The 21,640-nt window shown below is 52.1% G+C and overlaps 8 protein-coding genes across 8 annotated transcripts; 3 read left to right on the plus strand and 5 right to left on the minus strand.

Annotated features, from left to right (window-relative positions):
* Positions 1-109: 109 nt before the first annotated feature.
* Positions 110-1,244, minus strand: CTRU02_214062 (nad dependent epimerase dehydratase; the record flags this gene model as incomplete). Its single annotated transcript, XM_036724616.1, has 5 exons — positions 110-491; positions 584-707; positions 785-848; positions 903-1,113; positions 1,183-1,244. The coding sequence occupies 5 exons, from the start codon at positions 1,242-1,244 to the stop codon at positions 110-112; spliced, it is 843 nt and encodes a 280-aa protein (XP_036583735.1).
* Positions 1,245-1,804: 560 nt separating this feature from the next.
* CTRU02_214063 (transesterase) lies at positions 1,805-3,308 on the plus strand (the record flags this gene model as incomplete). The annotated part of the gene is made up of 4 exons (XM_036724617.1): positions 1,805-1,949; positions 2,037-2,316; positions 2,391-3,120; positions 3,189-3,308. The coding sequence occupies 4 exons, from the start codon at positions 1,805-1,807 to the stop codon at positions 3,306-3,308; spliced, it is 1,275 nt and encodes a 424-aa protein (XP_036583736.1).
* A 1,589-nt stretch (positions 3,309-4,897) lies between these two features.
* On the minus strand, positions 4,898-6,897 carry CTRU02_214064 (putative CorA family metal ion transporter; the record flags this gene model as incomplete). Its single annotated transcript, XM_070206173.1, has 2 exons — positions 4,898-5,140; positions 5,224-6,897. 2 exons carry the CDS (start codon positions 6,895-6,897, stop codon positions 4,898-4,900), a joined length of 1,917 nt encoding a protein of 638 aa, XP_070060205.1.
* Positions 6,898-7,849: 952 nt separating this feature from the next.
* CTRU02_214065 (ricin-type beta-trefoil lectin domain-containing protein) lies at positions 7,850-9,417 on the minus strand (the record flags this gene model as incomplete). The annotated part of the gene is made up of 4 exons (XM_070206174.1): positions 7,850-8,553; positions 8,578-8,720; positions 8,772-9,031; positions 9,085-9,417. 4 exons carry the CDS (start codon positions 9,415-9,417, stop codon positions 7,850-7,852), a joined length of 1,440 nt encoding a protein of 479 aa, XP_070060206.1.
* A 1,617-nt stretch (positions 9,418-11,034) lies between these two features.
* CTRU02_214066 (alkaline serine protease) lies at positions 11,035-12,963 on the minus strand (the record flags this gene model as incomplete). The annotated part of the gene is made up of 1 exon (XM_036724620.1): positions 11,035-12,963. The coding sequence occupies one exon, from the start codon at positions 12,961-12,963 to the stop codon at positions 11,035-11,037; it is 1,929 nt and encodes a 642-aa protein (XP_036583739.1).
* Positions 12,964-13,915: 952 nt separating this feature from the next.
* Positions 13,916-14,371, plus strand: CTRU02_214067 (uncharacterized protein; the record flags this gene model as incomplete). The annotated part of the gene is made up of 3 exons (XM_036724621.1): positions 13,916-14,029; positions 14,106-14,114; positions 14,177-14,371. The coding sequence occupies 3 exons, from the start codon at positions 13,916-13,918 to the stop codon at positions 14,369-14,371; spliced, it is 318 nt and encodes a 105-aa protein (XP_036583740.1).
* A 1,343-nt stretch (positions 14,372-15,714) lies between these two features.
* Positions 15,715-16,035, plus strand: CTRU02_214068 (uncharacterized protein; the record flags this gene model as incomplete). The annotated part of the gene is made up of 1 exon (XM_036724622.1): positions 15,715-16,035. The coding sequence occupies one exon, from the start codon at positions 15,715-15,717 to the stop codon at positions 16,033-16,035; it is 321 nt and encodes a 106-aa protein (XP_036583741.1).
* Positions 16,036-17,011: 976 nt separating this feature from the next.
* CTRU02_214069 (glycosyl hydrolase family 18) lies at positions 17,012-18,276 on the minus strand (the record flags this gene model as incomplete). Its single annotated transcript, XM_036724624.1, has 2 exons — positions 17,012-17,050; positions 17,110-18,276. 2 exons carry the CDS (start codon positions 18,274-18,276, stop codon positions 17,012-17,014), a joined length of 1,206 nt encoding a protein of 401 aa, XP_036583742.1.
* Positions 18,277-21,640: the final 3,364 nt, after the last annotated feature.

Consider the following 21,640-nt stretch of genomic DNA (forward strand, 5'->3'; position numbering starts at 1 on the left):
CATGAATGTTATGAGAACTGAATTTCTTCTGAAAGTCGAGCAGAAACCTTCGCGTAATAATCATCAGACGAAGCTTAGCTATAGGGCCGCTACACTGATACATTTCATCTCACCAAAGTAACTTTCCGAATCCCAGTTCCCCATTTTCCACTTTGCTCAACAATGTCAGCCCCAGCCTCCACGCACACCAGGTGCCAGCAATGGCACCGCCGAGGAGGATTCCCCATGCCACCGAGCCGGCCGCAACCACGACCCGGCGGACCATCTTGACGTCCTCGGGCTTGTTGTTATGCGGAAACGGCTGCGAGGGCACTGGCAGCTTGAGCATCTCACACAGAGGACCCCAGCCGTCGCGAACCCGGTAGAAGAATAGCCGTTCCGGGGGCACCACCCGGCGCAGGTAAGCCTCGTGCTTCTCGAGTACCTCGGGGCCCTGGAAGCCCTTGACGCCTAGGCGTGAGATGCACGTCTTCTCAACGAGAGGGCCCCATCTTATATGATGGTCAGCAATATTCTTCATCTGACCGAAACGGCATTTGCAAGCGGTACTGGTAAGATTACTAGTAAGAGGACGGGCACATACTTGACGAACGAGTTCAGCACTGGCAGCGGCCGGGCAAAGAAAGGCAGCCATGGCCAGTCGACGAGGCTGGAGACCGTCTGCGCGCTCTTCCACCAGGACTCGGTGTCTCTGGTCGTTGCGATGACTGTTGAAGTACAGTACGGTATAAGTATTTAGTCTGTTGGTGTACCAACGCTGTAGATCAAAGAAACTAAGACTCACCGATGGCATCCGGATATAGCTCAAGCAGCTCCGGTACCAGCCAGATACACGGAGCGTCAACCGTCTATCCATAGCAAAATCAGCGGAAAATCTTCAGAAGGGCAACTCAAGGTAATACCCCAGAATATCCCTCCATGAGTTCGGCCAAAAGCCACTCTAAGCGCTTCTTCTCGGGAAGGGTCTTGTCCTCCTTGGCCGCCAGCTGCATGACCTCAAGCCACCGCTTCCGCACCTCTGGGGTCCCTACAAGCCCCTCGGCGCCGCCATCATGAACGGGTCCGATGAGCGTCGTCAAGGCCTGTGCAAAGGTCTTGGTGCCAGTTCGAGACCTGCATTATCACCACGTTCGCAGTTCAGCTTTTGTCACGATGTGTTTTTGGGTTCATGGTAATACCTACATGCCGGCACCAATGACACGGAACTTTGTGCCCGGTTGGGGGCTCGAGTGTCCTTGGCCCATTTTATCGTGAGGTGCGCCGATGCAAACTGAATCCGATTACAAGTACAGCACTCGCTGGTAACAATCACCAAAACACAAGACGTACGCCTCGATCAAGGTTGATTTCTTTGTACTTTTCTCTCAGTCGTCCAAGTGAACAAGACCCAGGGCACGTGCATCCAAAGCATTGCTACACGGCGAGCCTCTTGTAAGTCATTGCAGATCAGCCAGGGGGCTTGACGCACCACTAGCTACACGACTCAGAACCCTCATTTGCACTCTGATGATCACTACCATCCACTAACACGTAGATGCTGGTAAAGTAGCAATGCGCGGGAGCACAATGCCGGAAGGTTTGTTGGAGCGAAAAATAAGCCGACTAGAGATCTGCAGCCAGCAACCTAATATAGGCCTGTAGAACAGATATTAGCTCCTCCGGCATAAGAGCGTCAAAGTAACACTTCTTTGACTAGATTGCCCGCAACCTCATATACGTCGCGCACGCAACTCAACCCAACTCTTTCATCATCAGACTGCCGCTATACCGTCGAACCAAGTGACTGCTGCGACCCAGTTCCAGAATGGCTTCCTCTACCCTTCCCACGGACCAGGGAGGAGCCGCAACTGCAAGCGGCAACATGATGTCCGAAATGGAGTCGGCATTTAAGTCGAGCGTAGAGTCAGGCCAGATTCCGGGTGCCGTAGTAATGGCGAAAGATGTGACTGGTATGCTCTCCATACCTACCATCGGACCAAACTAAACTCCTGGTGAACGGTTGTGACGATGACAAGCTAGCTGACCACCGGCGCTAGGGAAAATCAACTACACACGTAGTTTCGGAGCTAGGTCCGTCCGGCCGGATGAGAACGGAGCGCTGCCCCCGATGGAAGCAGACACGATCATGAGGATGGGCCAGGCGAGCGTGCTCATCGGGACAATCATGGCGCTGCAATGTGTGGAGCGAGGTCTCATTGGCTTGGACGAGAGCGTGGAACGGTATCTTCCCGACCTGACCAGCATGAAGGTCCTGGCAGGCTTTGATGCCGACGGAAAGCCCATCATGAGAGAGCGTAAGGGGGATATCACCCTTAGGTTGGTCACCAATCGCATGCAACCCGACATTGCTGATACTCGTTTTACCCGATCATTGTTAATTCTTGCAAAAGACACATGCTCACCGACACCTCGGGTATCTCTCACGTCCCCATCAACCCCCTCCTGCAGCAGTATTGCGCCAAAGGGTACTCGACGTACCCCTTACCCATAGGCGGCGAGACCGACATCCCCGACCCGTTGGCCGCACCCCCGGTGGGCGACCCCGGCACCGAGTGGGTCCACGGCACCAACATAGACTGGGCCGGCAAGCTCGTCGAACGGGCGACAGGTACGGACCTGGAGAGCTACATGCAGCAAAACATCTGCGCGCCGCTGGGCATCGCCGACATCACGTTCAGGCTCCAGGAGCGCCCTGACCTGCTCGCGCGGCGGGCCGACCTGACGAAGCGCAACCGGGAGGACGGCACGCTGCACTACGACGACACCATCTTCTTCCGCAAGTACCCGACAGAGTGCTACGCCGGCTCGGGACTGTTCGCCAGCCCCGCCGCGTTCATGGCCGTCATGCACTCGCTGCTGAAGCGCGACGGCGTCCTCCTCAAGCCCGAGACGGTCGAACAGATGTTCCAGCCCGCGCTGGACGAGACGATGGAGCGCGGTATGAACGAGCACTTTAACAAGGTCATGCGGTGGATAAACTACGGGTATCCTTTGCCGCAGTGGCCCAGCCTGCGCCGCAACTATGGGTTCGGGGCGATTGTGATTATGCAGGATCTGGACGGCGACAAGTGGCGCCGCAAGGGGTCCATGTCGATCAACTGCGGGTGGAACGTTGGCTTGGTAAGTGTTTCTTCCTCTTTGCCGTGACGATGACCAGTGATACTGACGTCGTATTCTCCACGGAACAGCAAATCGACCCTGCGGCGGGACTGTGCACTATGGTGGCATTCCAGACTTCGCCATACAGTACCCCTATCGAGGAGGGTCTTGTCCACACGTTTGAGAAGGCCGTGTACTCGTTGCTGTGACCGGTTAGTCTGTGACTAGTAGAGACTGGATGTTAAGACAACTTGGTTCAAATCTATTGTTGCCCAAGTACTTGTTACTTTTCCTAGGGGCGGTCCCGAATATTCATATTCCAGAGATAAGAGTGAATTGTCCGTCAGGAGGCCTTTGGCTGTGCATCCCTTTTGTAGCTTGTCATATAGAAAAGTCGTTTTTGCTGACCAGTTTTGACGCCATGGTCCATTATGGACATAAAAGAAGATGAAGAAGCCGTAGTAGACGACTTTTGGATATATCACCATCGAGATGGAGAGCGGCATAACGACTATGCTTCTACATGGGTTGGTTGGTCCCCCATCATGCAGATTACACAGGCGGTTAGGGGGTGATGTTTATTCTCGATTTTCGGCACTTTCGTCGGGGACTTTTCTTCCTAAATTTACAGCAAAAGCCATTCAACTTTATGAAAGATGAAATTTGAGAATGTTCAACACATTTATAGGGCAACGAAGCATGAAAGAAAGTAGCTTGAGGAGCAGGATGGTACTCAAACATGGGCACGTTGCATGACGGCTGCATGGAAAGCAAATAAATAACGAACACGATATATCGATGAGAGCCTCAACACCGCTAGAGTTGTGATTGGTAGACGACCTACACTTAACTCGGCTTGAAGCATTCGGGCATCCCTTGTGACTGATGTGAGGCCTGTAGCAGAGACTGTACAAGTTGGTATGGCAACTAGTAAAGAGACACGTGCAAAAGTAGTCGATAAGTTTTATTAATCAGCAGCTGACACAGTGCCTTTGTTACTTACGTACAATGTAAATTGCTGTCTAACCCCTGCACTTATACAGCCCTTGATCACCGCCTCAGGGCTTGGCAACGCCACCAAGTCTAACCATTGTAAATCAACTGATTGCCGGGCTGCCCGCCGCTTGCAGTGAGCTGAACAGTTGCCAAAGTATTAAAACGCCGAGGCATATTCGAGTGACTGCTTCACATGGCCGTAACGTGAATTTACACCTGTTCACATTGGTTCGTCAAGCAATCCGAATCGTCTGTAGTCCGTAAGGCTGAATCGGTGTGGCGACGTATGTCAAGGTCAGGCATGAGACAAGAGTTTAACGCCTAGGGCAGTATACTGCGCGTCTCAGATTTATACACGACTGTGAAGTGCAAAATGTTTGGGAAGGGTGTCGCGGGTTGTCGCGACATCCACTTGGTCCATTTTCTCTAAACCAAAATTGATGATGCTTTCCTTAATTCCCACTCTCGTAGTTGCTGCAATATGAAGGAGCTACGTTCGATGTAACTAAAGTGTGATACTGAGTTGATAACCGGCGTACCACTTTTAGCAACTTAAAGTCACTGTAAGTTGGCAGACATAATGATAATACGTAGAATAAGACGTTGTATAAAACAGAATACTCTACAAGTGGTAAATTGGTTTCCCAACCATGAAGACATGACAAACTTACTCTCACACCACTTATTTAATGATAAGTAAAATTTCTAATTGTAACAAGATCACCGACTGCGTAGGCCTTAGCCTCAGTCTGTTCTACAACCACATCCACCAAACCGCAATGTGAGTAACACACTTCAAACACTAATTCACGAGGGTATCACAAGTCTCCAAACAAGACGCTACGACATGCTCTATTCCACCCCATCCCGCCCAAGCGGCATCTAGTCCGCCTTGGCCCTCCTCTTCTTCTCCCTCCTCCTCTTCCGTCTCTTCCTGTCGGCGCTGATCCTCCTCCGCTGGGTAAACGTGTCGAACCAGGCAAAGATCCAAGTCCTCATCATGATGAGGATGGTGGCGACTACGACGGGGACGGCGATTTGCCAGCTGCGATTTAGTTAGCATATCTTTTCTTTTCTTTCGTTTTGGTATCGGAAAAAGCGATAACGCCGCTTCTCAAAGGGAACTCACAAAAACAGAATACCCTGTGGCTTCTTAATATCCTCGAATTCCTCAAAGTTCTGCCCAAAATACCCGGTCAAGAAAGTCAACGGCAAAAAGATAATGGTAATGATGGTCAACTGCTTCATGCTCTCGTTCTGGTTGGCCGAGATGGTATTAAAGATGAGGTCGATGAGGTTGTCGGCGGAGCGCTTGATCTGCTGCATGGCCTCAGTGGTGATGACGCAGTGATCGAGCACGTCGCCGAGGTAGGTATGGGTCATTGGGGTGACGATGACGCCGCTCGCCGGGTTCTGCAGCTCCCTGGCGGCGGCCTCCTGGCTCAGCTCGGTGCGGTGGTCGCGGAGGACGTTGACGAGGTTGTCGATGGGGTTGAGGAAGGTCAGCATCTTGTTGATTTCCGAGACGCAAATGTAGAGGCTACGGGTCTGCTTAATGCTCGGGCTCGTGAGAACGTCGAGCTCCAGGTCGCCAATGACGTCGCTGTAGACCGCCGTCAGAGGGATTGCGAGATCGATAATGGCGTCAATGATGGCTTGCACGACAAGTGAGGCGTCGCAGGACTGGCGGAGTATGGTCGACGAGTCGCCTAGACGCACTGTAATTGGACGCTCAATGTCCTCGGCTGACATCTCGAAAAAGGAGATGACTGTGTTGTCTGATGTCAGAAAGATGGCGACCTGTTCAGCGGAGACGGCCAGGCCGCGAGAGATGAGAGACGAGTGGCTCTCCATGTACTCTGTGCGAGTTTCGTTCGCCGAGGCGTGATAACGCTGGAGAGTGCGAACGAAAGCCGTCTCGGGGAGCTGGGAGAGGTTGCTGGGATGGTGGCTGAGAGTGTGTCCATAAGGATTCCCGCTGCCATTAACGCCGACTGGTGTCTTTCCCACTTCAGGATCACTTCGAACCTTGTTGCCTCCCATGGTAAAAGCACGCTTCAGCTTGCTAGTCTTGACACTCGCGTCGTCGTCCGACTCGTCTTCACTACTGCTGCTGCTATCCTCGTTGATCAGCAGCACAAGCTTCTGAAGCGTCAGGACGATGAAGGCGTGGTTTGCGTACCAGTCCGTCTTGGTTCTGTTCCGTGTGTTCATGATATCTTCAATGGCAAGCTTGTGTAGGCCTTTGTACTGTCCGCATGCTGAGATGACATCCCAACTGAGACCGTTGATGTTGATCCAGCGGCACTTGACCCAGGATTCCTGAGGCTCTTTGATGAAGTCGACAAATCCATCGTTCCCGAACTTGTGCTTCACCATTTTGTCTTGGCTAAAATCTATAACAGAGATGTCGCAGTCCGCATGAAGGGTCGGCATGGAGGCATGGCCACCATCGGACTTGTTGGGGTCGAAACCCGGCTCGGAACCGGGTTGCCATCCGGGGCGGGAGAGTTCAAAGTCGTCAAAGTCTTCGACGGGCTTGAAGGTACCGGCGCGACGGCGCAGAGGAGATATTGCTTGGTCGGTGGAGGTGCGGGTCAGCGGGGCGCCCATATGGTTGTCGGTGGACGCGATGCGGACGCGGCTCGAGCCAGGTTCTGCCGGGGTGTTGGTCGCATAGTCGTGAGTATCAACTGAAAGACTCGGGAACTTGACACGGGGAGAGGGAGGGTCTTCGGGGTTGGTGGCTGTCTTCGACATTGATGCTGCCCAGGAGTCGACCTCTGTCGACGATGAGGACATGCTGTGATGACGGATAGGCACCGGACGGCGAAGAATCGAGGGACGACGGCGGGCGAGATTAAACCATTTAGTATTACCGATTAACAAATGTATTGTTTTTGTGGCGCGGCCGGGCTAGGAAAGCTGATATTCAGGGACTCGCAACGGCGCAGAGCTTGGTCTTAGCTCAAGAGGGCGATAGTTTGAAGGGGGCGCAGTGGCGTCGAATCAGCACTAATCAGCAGAGGAATGGCCTCTCAGCCGCATCTAGAAGCTGATGGGGCGATATACTCTAAGGATACAGCTGAAGCGATGGTTGGTTCATCGCAATCGGGGGGATGGTTGGGCGTTGGGATGGGCTGACAGAGTTCGGACGAGTTTGAAGGAGGGAAAATGGATGGAAACGGATGATGTCGTGTGAGAATGAATATAGGAGGGAAGATCCTCGGTACAGAGGGCTGAGGGGGCCTCTTGGCTAAATTTCCAGGCCCCCCGAAGAGATTCCATCACTATTCCACCACCTAACATGACGTCCTCTTGGCAGTGAGCTTTCCGCTGTAACGACCCCACTGTTTGTCACCGAAGCCCCTATTGGTCGGTATTTTAATGACTTAAATTAAGCTCTCGGTTGGTGCCGAGTTGCCGGTTCAAGCTTCACTGGAACTACGGCAAGTCAGTGACGCGTAACCAATGACTACAAAGTGTGGGAGTCTAGAACTTGATCCATTTGTCTGGGGAAGCCTTCAAGCTTTTGCCTAGAATCCCCAGATATATCTCGGAACTTGGTGCCGATGAGGGTGACACTGGGTGGAACATGGCGGAGGCCAGGCAAGCCCATTTGTTCGATATTATTTGATCATTGCTAGCCGCCATATAATTCTTAAGTCCGCCTTCGATGAAAATCCTTCTAACAAGAGAAAACACCAAACTCCAACTCCCCCTTTATGCTACATAAATCTAACGCCAATCATGCCTACGAAATAATGGTATAGCTCTCGCTATTATCCCCCCTACACGCCGCCGTAACAAGCCGTCCCTCGTTTCCAGGAACAACACAAGTAGCCTTGTCATTCACAGGGGTCCAAACAAAGTTATTTCCCTGGATCTTGACCAGCTGGCCAGTGTTGGTCAGTCCCTCGCCGGCAGCGCGGCCACCGCACGAGAACATCGTGACGGTATCGCCATCAGCCCTGCGCCCGTCGGTGCTGACGCATCCGTTCATCAAGCTGCTTACAACCAGCGCTGCCCCATCCTTTCCATCGTTGTGCTTCCCCTTTGTCACGATGTCCCACTGCTGGTTGGGCGTGCCGTTGCACTCGGCCAGCGCCACGGGAATTAGATTCTGGCGGAAGTCGCCCGCCGTGGGGTTAACCGACAGACACTGACCGTTGGCCGCGCGGATGGCGACCTTTGTGAACTCGCGAGTGGCTGTGTCGTCAAAGGCGTGTGCTTCTGCCGCTGCGGTCGGGTTGAGAGTGCCGCCGGCCCGGGAGACGGGGACGGGAGTAGTGGGGTTTGCGGCGGGAAGGTTGCCGTTGCCGTTGCCGTTTCCGCCGCCGTTACCACCACCGTTTCCGGCAGCCGGCGCAGACGAAGTAGCAGGCACATTAGCAACAGGAGATGAAACCACGGGTTGTAAAGTAGCCAGAGGCAACTCGCCGTTGCCCTGGCCACGGTCGGCAGTAGGGCCGGCAGTAGGACCGGCGGTAGCCGTAACAGTCATGGTGATGGTCACATCCTCACCGCCACATCCACCCGGGACATTAGGAATATCGGTGGCTGCAGGCGCTGCGGTTGTCAGCTCAGGCTTCTGAGCACCGTTCTCGCCCCCAGCACCGCCATTCCTGTTGCCGTTCCCGTTGCCGTTCCCGTTCCCGTTCCCGTTCCCATTGCCACCGGCCGGGTCTCCAAAAGCAAAAGTCTGGTTCTGGTCGGCCGTGTTGCAATCCGCCACATCCACAACGTCTCCCTTGACTGTAAAACACTTCCCCTGCTCGTTCTTAGGCTTGAATTCTATCGAACCTCCGCCGCCGTTGAACTCGAACAGCTGCGAAGTCGTCACTCCGCCTCCGCCATCCGCGCGTCCTCCGCAAGAGAAGAGCAGGACCTGGTTCCCGGCCTGTCGGCGGGGGTCAAAGTTGAAGCAAGCTTGTGTCTGGCCCCATTCAGATTAGCCGCTACTCTCGATTATATAGATGGTCAACTTACCAGGCTGCTCACAATGAGCGCCGACCCAGCTTGGTCGTTGTGCTTTCCAGCAGTAACGACGTCCCATCCCTCGCCGTCCTTGGTCCCGCACTGCGCGACCTGGATCGGCGTCAGGTTGGCGCGGAAGTCGCCGGAGAGCTTGTCGACGAAGAGACACCTCCCATCGGCGGTTCGGATCTGGATGTTGGAGAAGGCACGAGTGGCGGTGCCGTCGCGCTGCTGGGCTTCCTTGGTGGCCTCTTCGTTCAGCTCAGTCACGGCCCGGCGCTGGATGGGGCTGGCTGAGGAAAAGGCCGCCGCGTAGGCGAGCAGTAATGTAAGATTGGGAATCATGCTGATGAAATGAGAAGGGAAAAAAAAAAAAAGCTGTAGGGCCAAATATCATGAGTGTGTTAGCGAAAGTGAGAAGCCTGCTCAGCAGGGTAGTAAACGAGAAGCGAAAGCTTGGAATGGAAACAGAGAAAAGAACGAAGAGCACGAAAACACCACAGTCAATCAGCGGTGCCCTCTCAAAACTGTTTGGAAGGCGGCAAAGGTCTTATACTCGGATCACCACGGCCGCAGCCATCCGACCTGTCACCTGTCATCCAAGCGCCATCTCATCAAGCCCCTCGAATCCTCAATGCATCCCTTCATCTTGCATCTCAACGGCATACACAAAGCGCCCAGTTTGAACAGGGTTTCACGATATATTCCTGCCCGCAGTGCCGTTTCGTTTGGCGGCCTTGGCCCGAAGCGGGCGACCTTCCAATCGATCTTGATTTACGTTAGTCGGTTAGCCTTCCCCTGTCGCACATCACTGGGGTACCGTCCGAACACTGGTCCAGCGAAACATGGAGCACTCGGGGACGGGACGAGCATCGGTCTGGCTGGGAGCTCGGGCGCAAATGTGCAGCAGTCAAAGGGTTTAATTGCACCGGACGAGGACTGTTGGTTGAGATGGCGCGGTGCGTGAAACGGCTCGTGTTCCAGGGCGGCAGATCCTGAAGGGATGGCGCGGTCATTGTGGCGCCTACATGAGACGAAAGGAGGGGGAATACGTTTAAATGGGCTTTTCCTGTGTATCTTCTGTACTAGTATCTTTGTCAACATGCATGTGTTGGCGGCAACGAGTCTGTTATCTGATTGGTATAGACTCACATGATGGATCTTGCGGCGACAGAAGTCTAGGTATAAGATTCAACCCGCCGTTTGTCTCTTAATTAAGTATGATAAGTTAGCGACTCTAATTAAGCACTAATATTACAATGTATTAATTAGCCAGTTGACTGCTGTCTGGCAACATATGCACATGGCCGTGAGGGGCTAGCCAGTTAGAGACTAGCCAAGATCTTTCCTAGCCAACTAAACAACCCGAATTGTAGGTACTTCTGTTGTCTATACGTTCTGACCCTGGAATATGTACCGTTACCTTGTAGAGCTACAAGACTGTAGCAGGACAAGAAAGCATGGAGGATGGTGGCATAACATCATGCATCCCTTTTATGCGGGATAAGAAAGAGATTGTGCGCCTGTTGCTAGATACCAGTCAATGTGACAGACCTCTTTAACTTGGAATAATAATTCCTTGAATAGGTTATTTCCAGGAGACTACTAGACTTACAACTATTGTTATAGTATATCGTACTATTTAGTGAAGAGGATTGGCACCCCTGCGGGGTTCCTAACCAGGGAGCTGGAAGAATTTAAAGGCCATATTACATGCAATATCGAGTGGATTCTTTTATAAATCTGCAACCCACAGGTCCGACGGACCGCGAGGGTTAAACCCCGCTTCATTCCCATAATTGAGTACACGTGGAGTGGTAGAGGTGAACTAAAAGTAGGACTGGATTTTTAACATAGACACAATCGCTTAATACCTTACCAAACGATGCTCGTCCCGCGCCACCCTCTAAAGAAACTACCCAACAGTGATTATATCCTCAACGCTGTCACCGCAGACGCGTCTTACGGCAGACTGAGGTAAGTTGCTAATAAACTCTCGAAATCTATCGTCCCCAAACCCGTGACTGCGTCCCAGCCTTCGCCCGCAGGAAAAGCCAGCGGGACGCCACAGCCACCGTTGGACCCGGTAGATACATCCCTTGAGAAGGAATCACTGTGAGAGTACAGCACGGGGTTTACGAACCCAACAGGTCCCTTTCCGGACTTGAGCCGCGCGTCGTTGATTTTGGTAATCATGGACGCAAAGACCGGCGCTGCTGCCGACGTGCCGGATGCCGTTATGAGCTTGTCGTTGGTGCGGACGAGATAGTTGAGGGCCATCGCCGACACATCGGGAAACCCACGGCCCCGGTTGTCGAAATATCCACTCGAGGATAGATTAGAGAGGTGCGTTTGATGACCCGGATGGCCTAGATACGATTCCACGGCGCCCTTCTGGTACCACGGAGCTGGAAACAGGCCACTGAACCCGCCCCCAGATGTGAACTCGTAGCCACTCCCACTCAACCTGAGAGCAGTCTCGGGAGGGAAGGGAGTTTCCCCTTTCACCCAGGACACGTTTGTCGGAGATAGCTGGGTTCCTCCCACGGCGGTAACCCAGGGGCAAGAGGCTGGGAAATTCGCACTAAAGTGTCCCGGACCGGCACCCAGCTGGCCGCTGCTGGGATCGCGGCATTGATCCAGCTGGTCAGCGGTGCCTCGGTCCCCGGTAGCAGCGATGACGGTGACGCCGCGGAGGCCCAACTTGAGAAACTCCAGACACTGGCGACGTACGTATTGCTCACTAAAAGCAACCTCGTTCCAGGCGTACGAGACTGAGATGACCAATGGCGGATCCGCCGTGCCGCAGTCCGTCCCGTGCGGGTTTTCCGGGGTGGGAGTTAGGGGATCAAAGTTGGCGTCCAGACCCGTCGCGCAGTACTCCTGGTCAAACGCGGCAAGCATGAGATTCAGGTTTCCCAGGTTCTCGCGCCCTCCGACTTGTACGTTTTTAACGGGCTGGGGATACGATAACGCCATAGCGTACTCGTGATCAAGGTTGGACTCGAGGTTGAAGGCGCGGTCCTTGAATTCCGTTTGGAGATAGCCCCCAGCAATGGGCAACACTTCGGGACGCTGGCCGACGAGTGCAGGTTGAAAAAGTTCGAAAAAGGCGTCCAGATCCTCCGGAAGCCATGTCTGCCATGATATCTGGAAGATACCCTGAGAATTGTTGGGATGGGTCGGTGTGTTAGATGGCCAGGGGATGTTGTAAAGAAGCCTCAGGCATTCAGGGCTCATATATCTGAAGCAGTCATCTATCGATCGAGGTGCTGTCGAGTTCACCTGTCTCCTTTCGTTGGGATCTTCTACGACATTGCCGGCCAAGCTGGTAGGCGGGATCGCAGATGGAAGCCCTGGCATGGCAAAGTCTACCAGTTTCGATATGTGTTCCGGGAGGGAATAAGTGTCGGAGGCAACTTGTTCAGTTGGTCCGGTCAAGTACTTGTGGTACTGTGCCTCTAACAACTCCTCTGCCTGGCCCAGCGTCGTCTTGACGTAAAGGTGTCCTCTATCGGAGGAGACCCGAATGTCTGAGTGATGAACATTGGACTCGTTCAGCCATTGCGCCACTTTTTGAATACTGTCCTTGGGTGGCGCCAAAAGCTCAGCTACTTGGTCCCCTGTCCAAGCATGGCCAAAGTTGATAGAGGCCGGGTTGGATATATCCTGGAGAGCTTGTGTTGCAGCTTGAAGCTGCTCCTCTGGTATAGTCAGGGCAAAGTCAAGATAGATATCTTCATCCTTGGGAAGACTCTGGGCGCGGTGTGCTGAAGATGAGCGCGACGGAAAGTTGGAAGAATAAACAACGCGGTCGCGGCGCAAGTCCTCGGCCTTGGCTTGTTGGACCAGAAAAAGGATCGACAGTGAAACGATTTGCGTGAAATGCATATTGGTGGCTTTCGATGAAACCTCCAAACGAGTGCAATATGATGGCTGTGTGCATCCACGATCATGCAGATCGAGATACTGTAAATGGCGTGGGGCAATAGGTCTGGTTTACCACAGACGAGGAGGTTGATTCATTCACGATAAATAACTACGCAAACCGGCTGAGTGCTGGATATTCCTGGACCGCCGAGGCAACGAAAATTGCACGATACTGAATACTGACATTGAACCGAGTCCAGATAAAGATCCAAGTCTTTTTGATTACTCATTCATGACTGGTCTGGGAAAACCCACAGTGATGCATGGACCCTCGAGATGGAGTCCAATATATACCCCTGGTATCCGTACGACATGTCGCTAACTATTAGTCACGCCTAAGCAGCTTGACATGTTTTTACATTAAGAGTTGGGTAGCAGGCCCTTACTAATGCCCATTGATATATCAAGACTGGTGAATAAGGACCAACCCCTGTTTGCATTTCTTTTTCTTAATCTTCAATTCCGCCAACTCCAAAATTCCCCGTTCTAGTAAGTGGGCACCGCAGGAGGCATGTGCCAACATATACGAGATGCTGTGATGTGATGGAAATAATGTGGAACTCCAAAATCTTGAGGACATCGTGAGTCTAGAAGGGCAAATGCTATTCCATGGAGGCGTCAGTGACACGATGAAGTGCAAAAAGGGGCAGAAGAACATGGGTCATTTCTTGACAGAGCTGCCTGATACGAGAGTGGGTTGAAAATGGACTCAACAAGCCAGGCTGAGAACTGGGTACTCTAGAGAGACCTGCCTTCAAGGGCGAGTGGAAACGAAGGCGACTTTCAATCAAGCCATGTATAAAAAAGGGCGAACCCGACGAGCATCTTCCTCTGATCCTCAAGCCTACTTCAGCCTTCTCTTCCCAGCGACAACGACACCACTAGAACCAGTCCTATCTACCTCACTGCCATCATGCGCTTCACATCTTACGCCGCCGGCGCCATTGCGCTCATGCAACTCGTCGCTGCAGCACCTCATGGCGAGCCCTCAACCCAGGTCGAGCCTTCCGCCCATGTCGAAAAGCGGGTGAGTTTTTTTCTTTGTCCCCGATCTAGTGGTATAGATTCGTGAAATAACTGACATTGAATACCCGTGTTTCAAGTACACTGAGGTTTGTTTCTCCCTGCTTCGTAGATTCTTGTGTGGCAACTACCTAACATTCTGCTTCAACAGGCCATTTGTGCCATCATCTGTTCTGGTGCCTGTGCAGCCGCTCCAATCACCTGCCTCGCCTGTGTCGCTGGCTGCATTTTGACGGCCGTCCCTGGCGAGGAAATCGATGTAAACCAGCTGAAGGCTGACGTTGACGCTGCTGTAGCTGAGGCTGCTAATTTGATTGACTCGTCTGGTCTGCAGCAGGAGGCTTGAGGAGCACTCCAGGCGGGAGGGAGGAATGATGGAAAACGAAAATGGTATTCAAGGGTTTTAGGTTTTGAACTTGCTGTTGGCTTAAGATGATGTTGCTCTCTTGTGCCAGATAAGGATAGAAAGGAATACTATTCGCTGAAGAATCTTTGTTTTCTTGTGAAAATGCATCAAATAATAAATACAAATGTCTTTTCAGCCGTATTTCGCTGCTAGTAAAACTATTGACGCTTCATCTAAAAGGGGGAAAAAAAAAGGCCCTCCTACAAGCCAGTTGGTTCAAGTACAACTTATTTCGTTCGCCACAAGAAACATCACGTAGATCATCGTCAAGAGAGGATTTTCTTAGACCGAATCCAGGTCTTGAGCCTTGTCTTGCTCAGCTTATCTGTACTCACTGTTGTTCACTGTGGTCTGTTGCAACACCAAGTTCCAAGGAACTCGTATACTCTATCTTGGATGGTTTCTATTACCTCGATTTCTACAACTGGCAGTTAACATGTTGATGGTGAATAAGCGACGAGCGTCTGTCCCCCTATTTCGCCTGCCTAATCTAGCTTTTGAGTGGGTTACCGCCTATCCCCATCGACTGCTCTGGACCCTCATTTTCGCCAAACCCTGAAGTTCCCATTTTAAGCGCCACTTTACTCCGCATTACCTCTGATATGCTACGTAGAGTCTATTTTTTGTTGGTGTTGTTGTTTTCCCTAATAATACGTAGCACTCTTGGTATTGCGACAGAGCGTGATGTCTCAATGGAGATCGCTGATATCTCTACCACGCTCAGAATTTCCAAGGAATATATGTGCCCTGAATTCCAGTACATGAGTTAACAAAACTGGTAGATCTAGGAGCCCTGGCTGGCGATACTCCGCTCTTGGCGAAAATGGGGTCCAGCAGCAGTCGATAGAATAATCGGGTCGCATGCCCCCGTCGTGTGCGATACCGGCGAAGAAGCCAAACAAGGACTGATACCCCCGTCCTACAAGTTCAATAGCCCCCTAGTTTGTTGTCACGGTGGTCCATGTAATCTATTTCGACGGAGTGGATGGCCTGACCAAGCGATTACAACCACCTATCCATGTGCTGGGTCCTGGTTGCAGTGAGTAAGCGACTACCTGGACCCGTACACAATGTTGCCACCGCAGCTTATAGTAGGTAACTTGGTAGGAGAGATATAAATTGGAGCAATTGTCGTTCAACTAAGGATTCATGAAGAGCAAGCCGGTCCATCAGCTGTTTTTTTTTAATAAAAGAAAAAAAAAAAAGAAAAAGCATCTCATCACACAACTCATTAACAAGATCACCACTTCACTCAACCCCACTACGAGTAGAACATCCTCAAGATGAAGGTCATCGCCCTCCTCACCCTCCTCGCCCACACCGGCCTCGGTATGCAGATTAACTACTACACCGACGGTGGCTGCTCCCAGTTTACAGTCTCACCCCCGAACGTGCCTGCCGACGGTTCCTGCTACAACTACAGCTGGTCCTCTATGAACAGCGCCAACATCGCCAACTGCAACTATCCCAGCTGCACTTGCGTTTTCTACGAGGGAAGCAACTGCCAGGGTGTCATGAAGTTCGCCAGCACCCAGGCCAGCAACTGCGCCTCCAACTGGGGCCGGGGTTTCAAATCATTCGCCTGCCTCGGCCGCAACGCGTGAGGCAGCGCAAGCATTACGGTTTCGCCATAAGGGCTTTTGATCGTTCTCAGAGGCTTTGGGGAGTGTGTTGAGATAAAATCCATGTCGATTTAATGGAATACACCTGGTGCTTGTGGTTTCCGATCTTTCGCCTGCCTCAGCTTGAACGGGAGCTACCTTAGTTGGCGCAAGTATTGCTGTTTAGCTGATAGGCTTCAATTGTTATAAGATTTTTCAGGGAGTGTGTCAGATAATTAATGTCGATTCAACGAAATACACGTAACCATGCCATGCCATTTAGTATAGTCAATCGATGTGTGACAGTGACAGGTTGGTCTGGATGGTTCCAGCATGACAACAATTCTAAGGTTTTGTTTAAACAGCAGTAGGGTTCTACAAGTGAGTCATAGGGGCTAGCAGCCAGTTAATTTATACTCAAGGTATAGGCACAATTGTATAATCAAGATAGGCTGAAGGATATGGCCTTGAAATATCAAAATTCAGATATCGTGTAATGTTCCGAGCCTCTATTACCCTAGTGAGAAACTAGGACACGGCCCGCGCTTAACCCCTGCTAATGGGGTAATGATTAGCCGGGATCTCTACTGGACATGTGGGGTCTTGGTCGGTGCCGGCTGGTGGGTCTCTGGCGGCACTCGATGGGCTTCGGGCGATAAGTGGATATCCTGTCCGTGAGTGACGAGTACTACATGATAAAGACCTGGACTTTGTGTCTTTAAGCTTAAAGAAATCATCGGATACATCACTAGGCTCTGGTAGCGTTTGTGCGTGTCTCACTTAGTGACCTTATATTTACTTACAATGCTAGCAAAATGGATTTCCGATCACCGTTGCTCGATAGATCTAGGTGTCTTTGATCAAGTTGATATATTACAGATACTGAAGATAGTTCTCAGTCAATTACATACAACAAATCTTACTCCGCCATTTTGGCCCCATCATCTCATCGTTATCCACAACGCCGTAATACACCTTTTCAGGACCTTAACCCGACGTTTTTGGTGGAATGTGATACCTTGACAATGTCAGCTGTGCCCAGCAAGCGTAACAAACATCACAAACGACTGGCTCTTACTTAGTGGACATTGAATTCCATCCAGCCTTTATCAGACTGTCCCTCCCTGATCTGTCACCAGAACCGGTCCAGTAAAAGAGACCACCCAAGTTCTTCATCTTGGCGTAGTTGGCCTTGAGCGTGACGGTTCTCGGCGTGTCAAACGTCACAAAACCGTCCGTTTCATCCACATAGGATGCCGCGATCGCAGTGTCGTCAATTACCGCCTTGTCGATATACTTCTGCGGCAGGCTACCGTAGTCGATCTCGCCTGAGCCTGCCGTGCTCTGTCCCGGACCCTTGGACGCTGGGAAATTGCGCGCATATGCGGGTATGCCCATCACAATTTTGCGGCTCGGAAAGCCGTTGGCCGTCAGATATTCGACACCGTCGGCACATGAAAGCCTCAGGGTTGCATCCTTGCTGGCCAGGGTTGACGAGGCGAACAGCTGAGCATGGTTTCCCGAGACTTCGGTCCACGGCCCTGTCAGGTCGTAGCACATGAGGTTCATGTAGTCGAGAGCAGCGGCAGCTCGCTTTACGTCAAAGTACTTGAGCGCCCACTTGGCCGGCGGGAGGGCCGAGGTGAGTTGGTACTTGTCCTGGGGCATCTCCTTGCGGACGGCTTCGAGGAGGGCGATGTAGTTTTTCCCCTGTTCCTCGTTCTTAGGGTGTTCCCAATCAATATCCACGCCGTTAAAGTTATGCTCGTCTGCAAATATCTTGACCTCCCTGGCGAAACGAGTGCGGGCTTCCGCGTTTGCTGCCATGGCTGGGAACTCCTTGCTGTTGTTGGCACCGCCGACGGAGAAGAGGGTTTTGAGGCCGGGGTTGTCCGCCTTCACCTTTGCCAAGGCTGCGAGGCCACCCTTGGAGCCATCTACATCCAGAACTCTATCCGCGTGGTTATCAGTTGTCTCCAGCGCACCATTCGTGTTCACTGCCATGAAGGAGTAAATGACATGAGTGACCAAGCCCAGCTCCATCTTGGCGGGTGTTTTGCCCTTGTAAGCGTGCCAATTTGGATAGTAAACGGCGTGAACAAAGCTATTTTGAGCCATGGCGAATTGGACAAAGTTTGTGATGGCGAGGAAGTTGAGAATGGAAAATGCTAGCCGTCGTGTTGATGTTGATGAGGCGGCGCGGGGGAGGGGTAACCCAGCAGCCATCGCGGGTACTGCCGTCATTTTTTGTAGGGGTCGCCCTAGGCGCCTGTGGAATGCTGACGTGATAGCTTAGGGGGCTTAGAGGCCAGTGCCAACCGTTCTTCCCGCTGGATGGTGAACTATTGGCCCGCTATTGGGGGTGGGAAGGGTAGCTACAGCTGTTGTGGGGCGCTGAACCTGTCACTGTTTCTTGCCCGATTCTCGTATTTGCTGACTGGACGAGCTCCTTCTTTTCCTGTCAGAAACAACACCAATTCGACACCTTCAGCGGCAGAACGACTCTTTTCGATATTTTCTCCAGCCTTCTCAGAGTTGGCCTTGGGCAAGCCGGCTTGCTTTGTCTTCTTTCATCCACCTATCTCCGTTCTCCTGCTTCGAACCACAGGATTATATACCAGGGCCGGTGCAAACTCTCCAGGAACTGATCGATGCCGCGCCGGGAGACGTTGGTGCCTCGATTGCCGACAGAGAGATGCAAGCAATCAACAAGCCTTTATCCCGAGAGATGTAACCTCGATTTAGGCGATTTTCGATGGCCCTGAGCGATGATACCCAAGACGCGGGACGATGATTGCAACTCGGAGTAGGATCGACCGCTCTCTCAGTTGGGTGGGAATGTCGGGCCGAGGCTTGACCTGAGAATATATTGAACCAACCAGACCACCAGGGCCCTACCAAAAGAAGAAGAATATTATGTTCGTTTGAATGGAATGCCGGCTTTCCAATGAACAAAGAGATCTTTTCTCTTTTCTTTATATCGGACATATTCTTCCTGCATCGTCTGAAGCGTGCTCAATCCCCTCGAGCCCTTGGAGGCCCATGCTCCGGGACAAGACCATCATGTATGTATGTCCGCTGTCTATTCGGCGGCGCATTGGGGAACAAAGACCACGACCCTCATGGCCAAGAGTTTCGAGTTTGCTGCTCCCGGTCTTCAACCACGATTTGGAGGGGACTAATCACCCTCGTTGGTGATGCAATGGTGCTTTCGGGACTCAGCACATATGCAGTCAGCTTCTACCCAAGACCGGTGCGGATACCCCTGGATCTGCTTACAGGTGGAGGGGAAAAGCGCACTATTGGTTTTCGAAGACTTCTGGACGTTGATTTCGTTCACCGACCGCATCCTTCTACAGGCAAAATGCGCCCCCCTCCGCATGGCAGATGCGTGCTATTAATGCACGTTATTCGGATTAAAGAAACAGCATTGGTGGCTTTGGAAAACACGTGTAAAAGCCGCATATTGGCGTGGCATCCATATGCCGGTTTCAAGCATGAAAACAATGACCAAGAAACGGCCAAGAACTTTCATCGTCATTTTTTACGCGGCCAACTTTGAACTATTGATTGGCCCTTGCCGTAAATGCCCAGAATTACCCGGTTCGAGCATGAGGCCATTCCAATAAAGGAAGACGACAGCAGAGGAATTTTCTTGGATTTCCAAGTCAACAGCTTAATAATACTGGTCGGAGTACCACGTCTTGCTGGCAACGGCCCAATCGAACCGTTCCATTCAAGCTATTGTGTCCCGTCCTGGCGGCCTCACTTGGCACCGCCAAGAACCATCAGAACTGCGCAAGGCGGCCTGGATAATGGCATCCGGTTGTCAAAAAGAGCCATGAGAAAGAGACGACCCATGCAGTTCCGGAGCAAAATGCATAGCCTACACTGCCAATAACAGGCACGGTCTTGAATGTTGCCCCAACCTCAAGGATCGTACTCATGGGATGGCTCCGAAACATCAGCGCTCGACTAATCCAATTGATGAACAACCAGATGACTGATACGGGATGGAAAGCGGGAGGTTGGGGTGCCAAGAACGAGCGCAACCTAATCTGTCCTTGCGGATCATGACACACGTTATGGCATCCATCAGCATATATCTTGTCGGCCATCATCTTCATTTAGCCTGCGATGGCGCTTTCTTAGCCAACATGTCTGTGCCATTTCGACGGAATCACGACTCATCGCCTGCCTTCTGGTCATGGAGCCTCGGCCGCCATGTCCGTCACCTCGCGCAGGGCCGAATGTGACAGCTCAGGAAGAATCGGTCGCACCAAAACCGCTACTCACAAGAACCACGACTAGACCTTTTGTTCGCGCCTAGTGAACCCGTCGAATGGACCCCGCGCAAAACCCTTCCAATCGCATGAAGCAACGGGGTCGGAGTTGTGAACGGTTCGTGGGGGATCATGGCTAAGAACCACGCGGATCCTGAAAACACGCCGTGTCATTGGGGGGGACCATGGAGGCGGAAGACGCCACGAGCTTAGCTCGCCCGAGGAATTGAACGAGCGTCGTCAAAGGTACGGGAGACAGACCGCGGTTAAGCATCCTACTATCCAACCGTAAAGATTTTGTGCAATGGAGGATGACGGACATCCTTGGGTTGTGGCGGATGTCCGCGGCGTGCGGGGGCTAGTGTTCGGGCAACCCATCACGCCTTTCCGAATTGTTGGCCATCGCTAGGAAGATGCATATACCGCTCCATTTTCTCTCTCTAACTTCGTGGGCTACGCTAGCAGTGCATAGCAGCGACGCGAAGAAGGTCGTCGAACTACTCTGGACTTCGTTGGCTTCCTGCAACTTGAGGCGATAAAAGCTATTTCAAATTCTCGCAGAATTAGCAGCAACTCTTCACTATGCTAGTCCGTCAAAGAATACTCACGGCAATTGATTACTCGGAAGCGGCACCACGGTCACGAGGTTGCCAACACTCACTGGCAAACAACTGTTGCAAATCATAACAGCCCAGACGGTTCCTCGACACCTCGCCTACTATTCTTCGCGTCGAGTCGGCTCAAGTCTTCAAAAAATGCCGGCCTCTAAAACAGAAAATAGCACATTCAACGTGGAGCCGTTGGCAACGCCGTCGCTTCTGACTCGTCCAGGGGTTCGTGTTGGGCTGTCATTCCCAAACCAGGACGTCTTGGCAAACTATGCGATGCGGATCATGTGAAACTTCATCGCCTCTGATTCAGATGCGCGTCTTGGCAATATCGGAACATCCGGCGAAAAGTCGACGAGACGTTTTTCTCGGCGGGCTGCTCCGCAAACTGAACCGGGTCCTTGGAGTCTTGGAGGTCTTGGAAACCCCCATTTCTGGACAAGGGCGAAGGCCGTCGCCGCCTATTATACCGGCACCCGTCATATCACCCCCGACTGACGATCTCGGGCGACAGCATCATCCCGTGAGCCGAATGCTACCCCGTCTGGTCACCGTTCAGATACGACCACGCCAAAAAGCTAGCGGCTCTCCATCAGTCGCAAACGAGCTTTCGGTGGGCGAACTAGTGTAGATGACAGTCTACTGCAACACTAATGCTATTACGAGAATCAGCATCACGCCTGACGTGTTGTTGCATTGTACGAATAGCGGGCAATT

The sequence above is a fragment of the Colletotrichum truncatum genome (genome assembly GCF_014235925.2).
Source record: "Colletotrichum truncatum strain CMES1059 chromosome Unknown Contig_0010, whole genome shotgun sequence".
Classification (NCBI taxonomy): domain Eukaryota; kingdom Fungi; phylum Ascomycota; class Sordariomycetes; order Glomerellales; family Glomerellaceae; genus Colletotrichum; species Colletotrichum truncatum.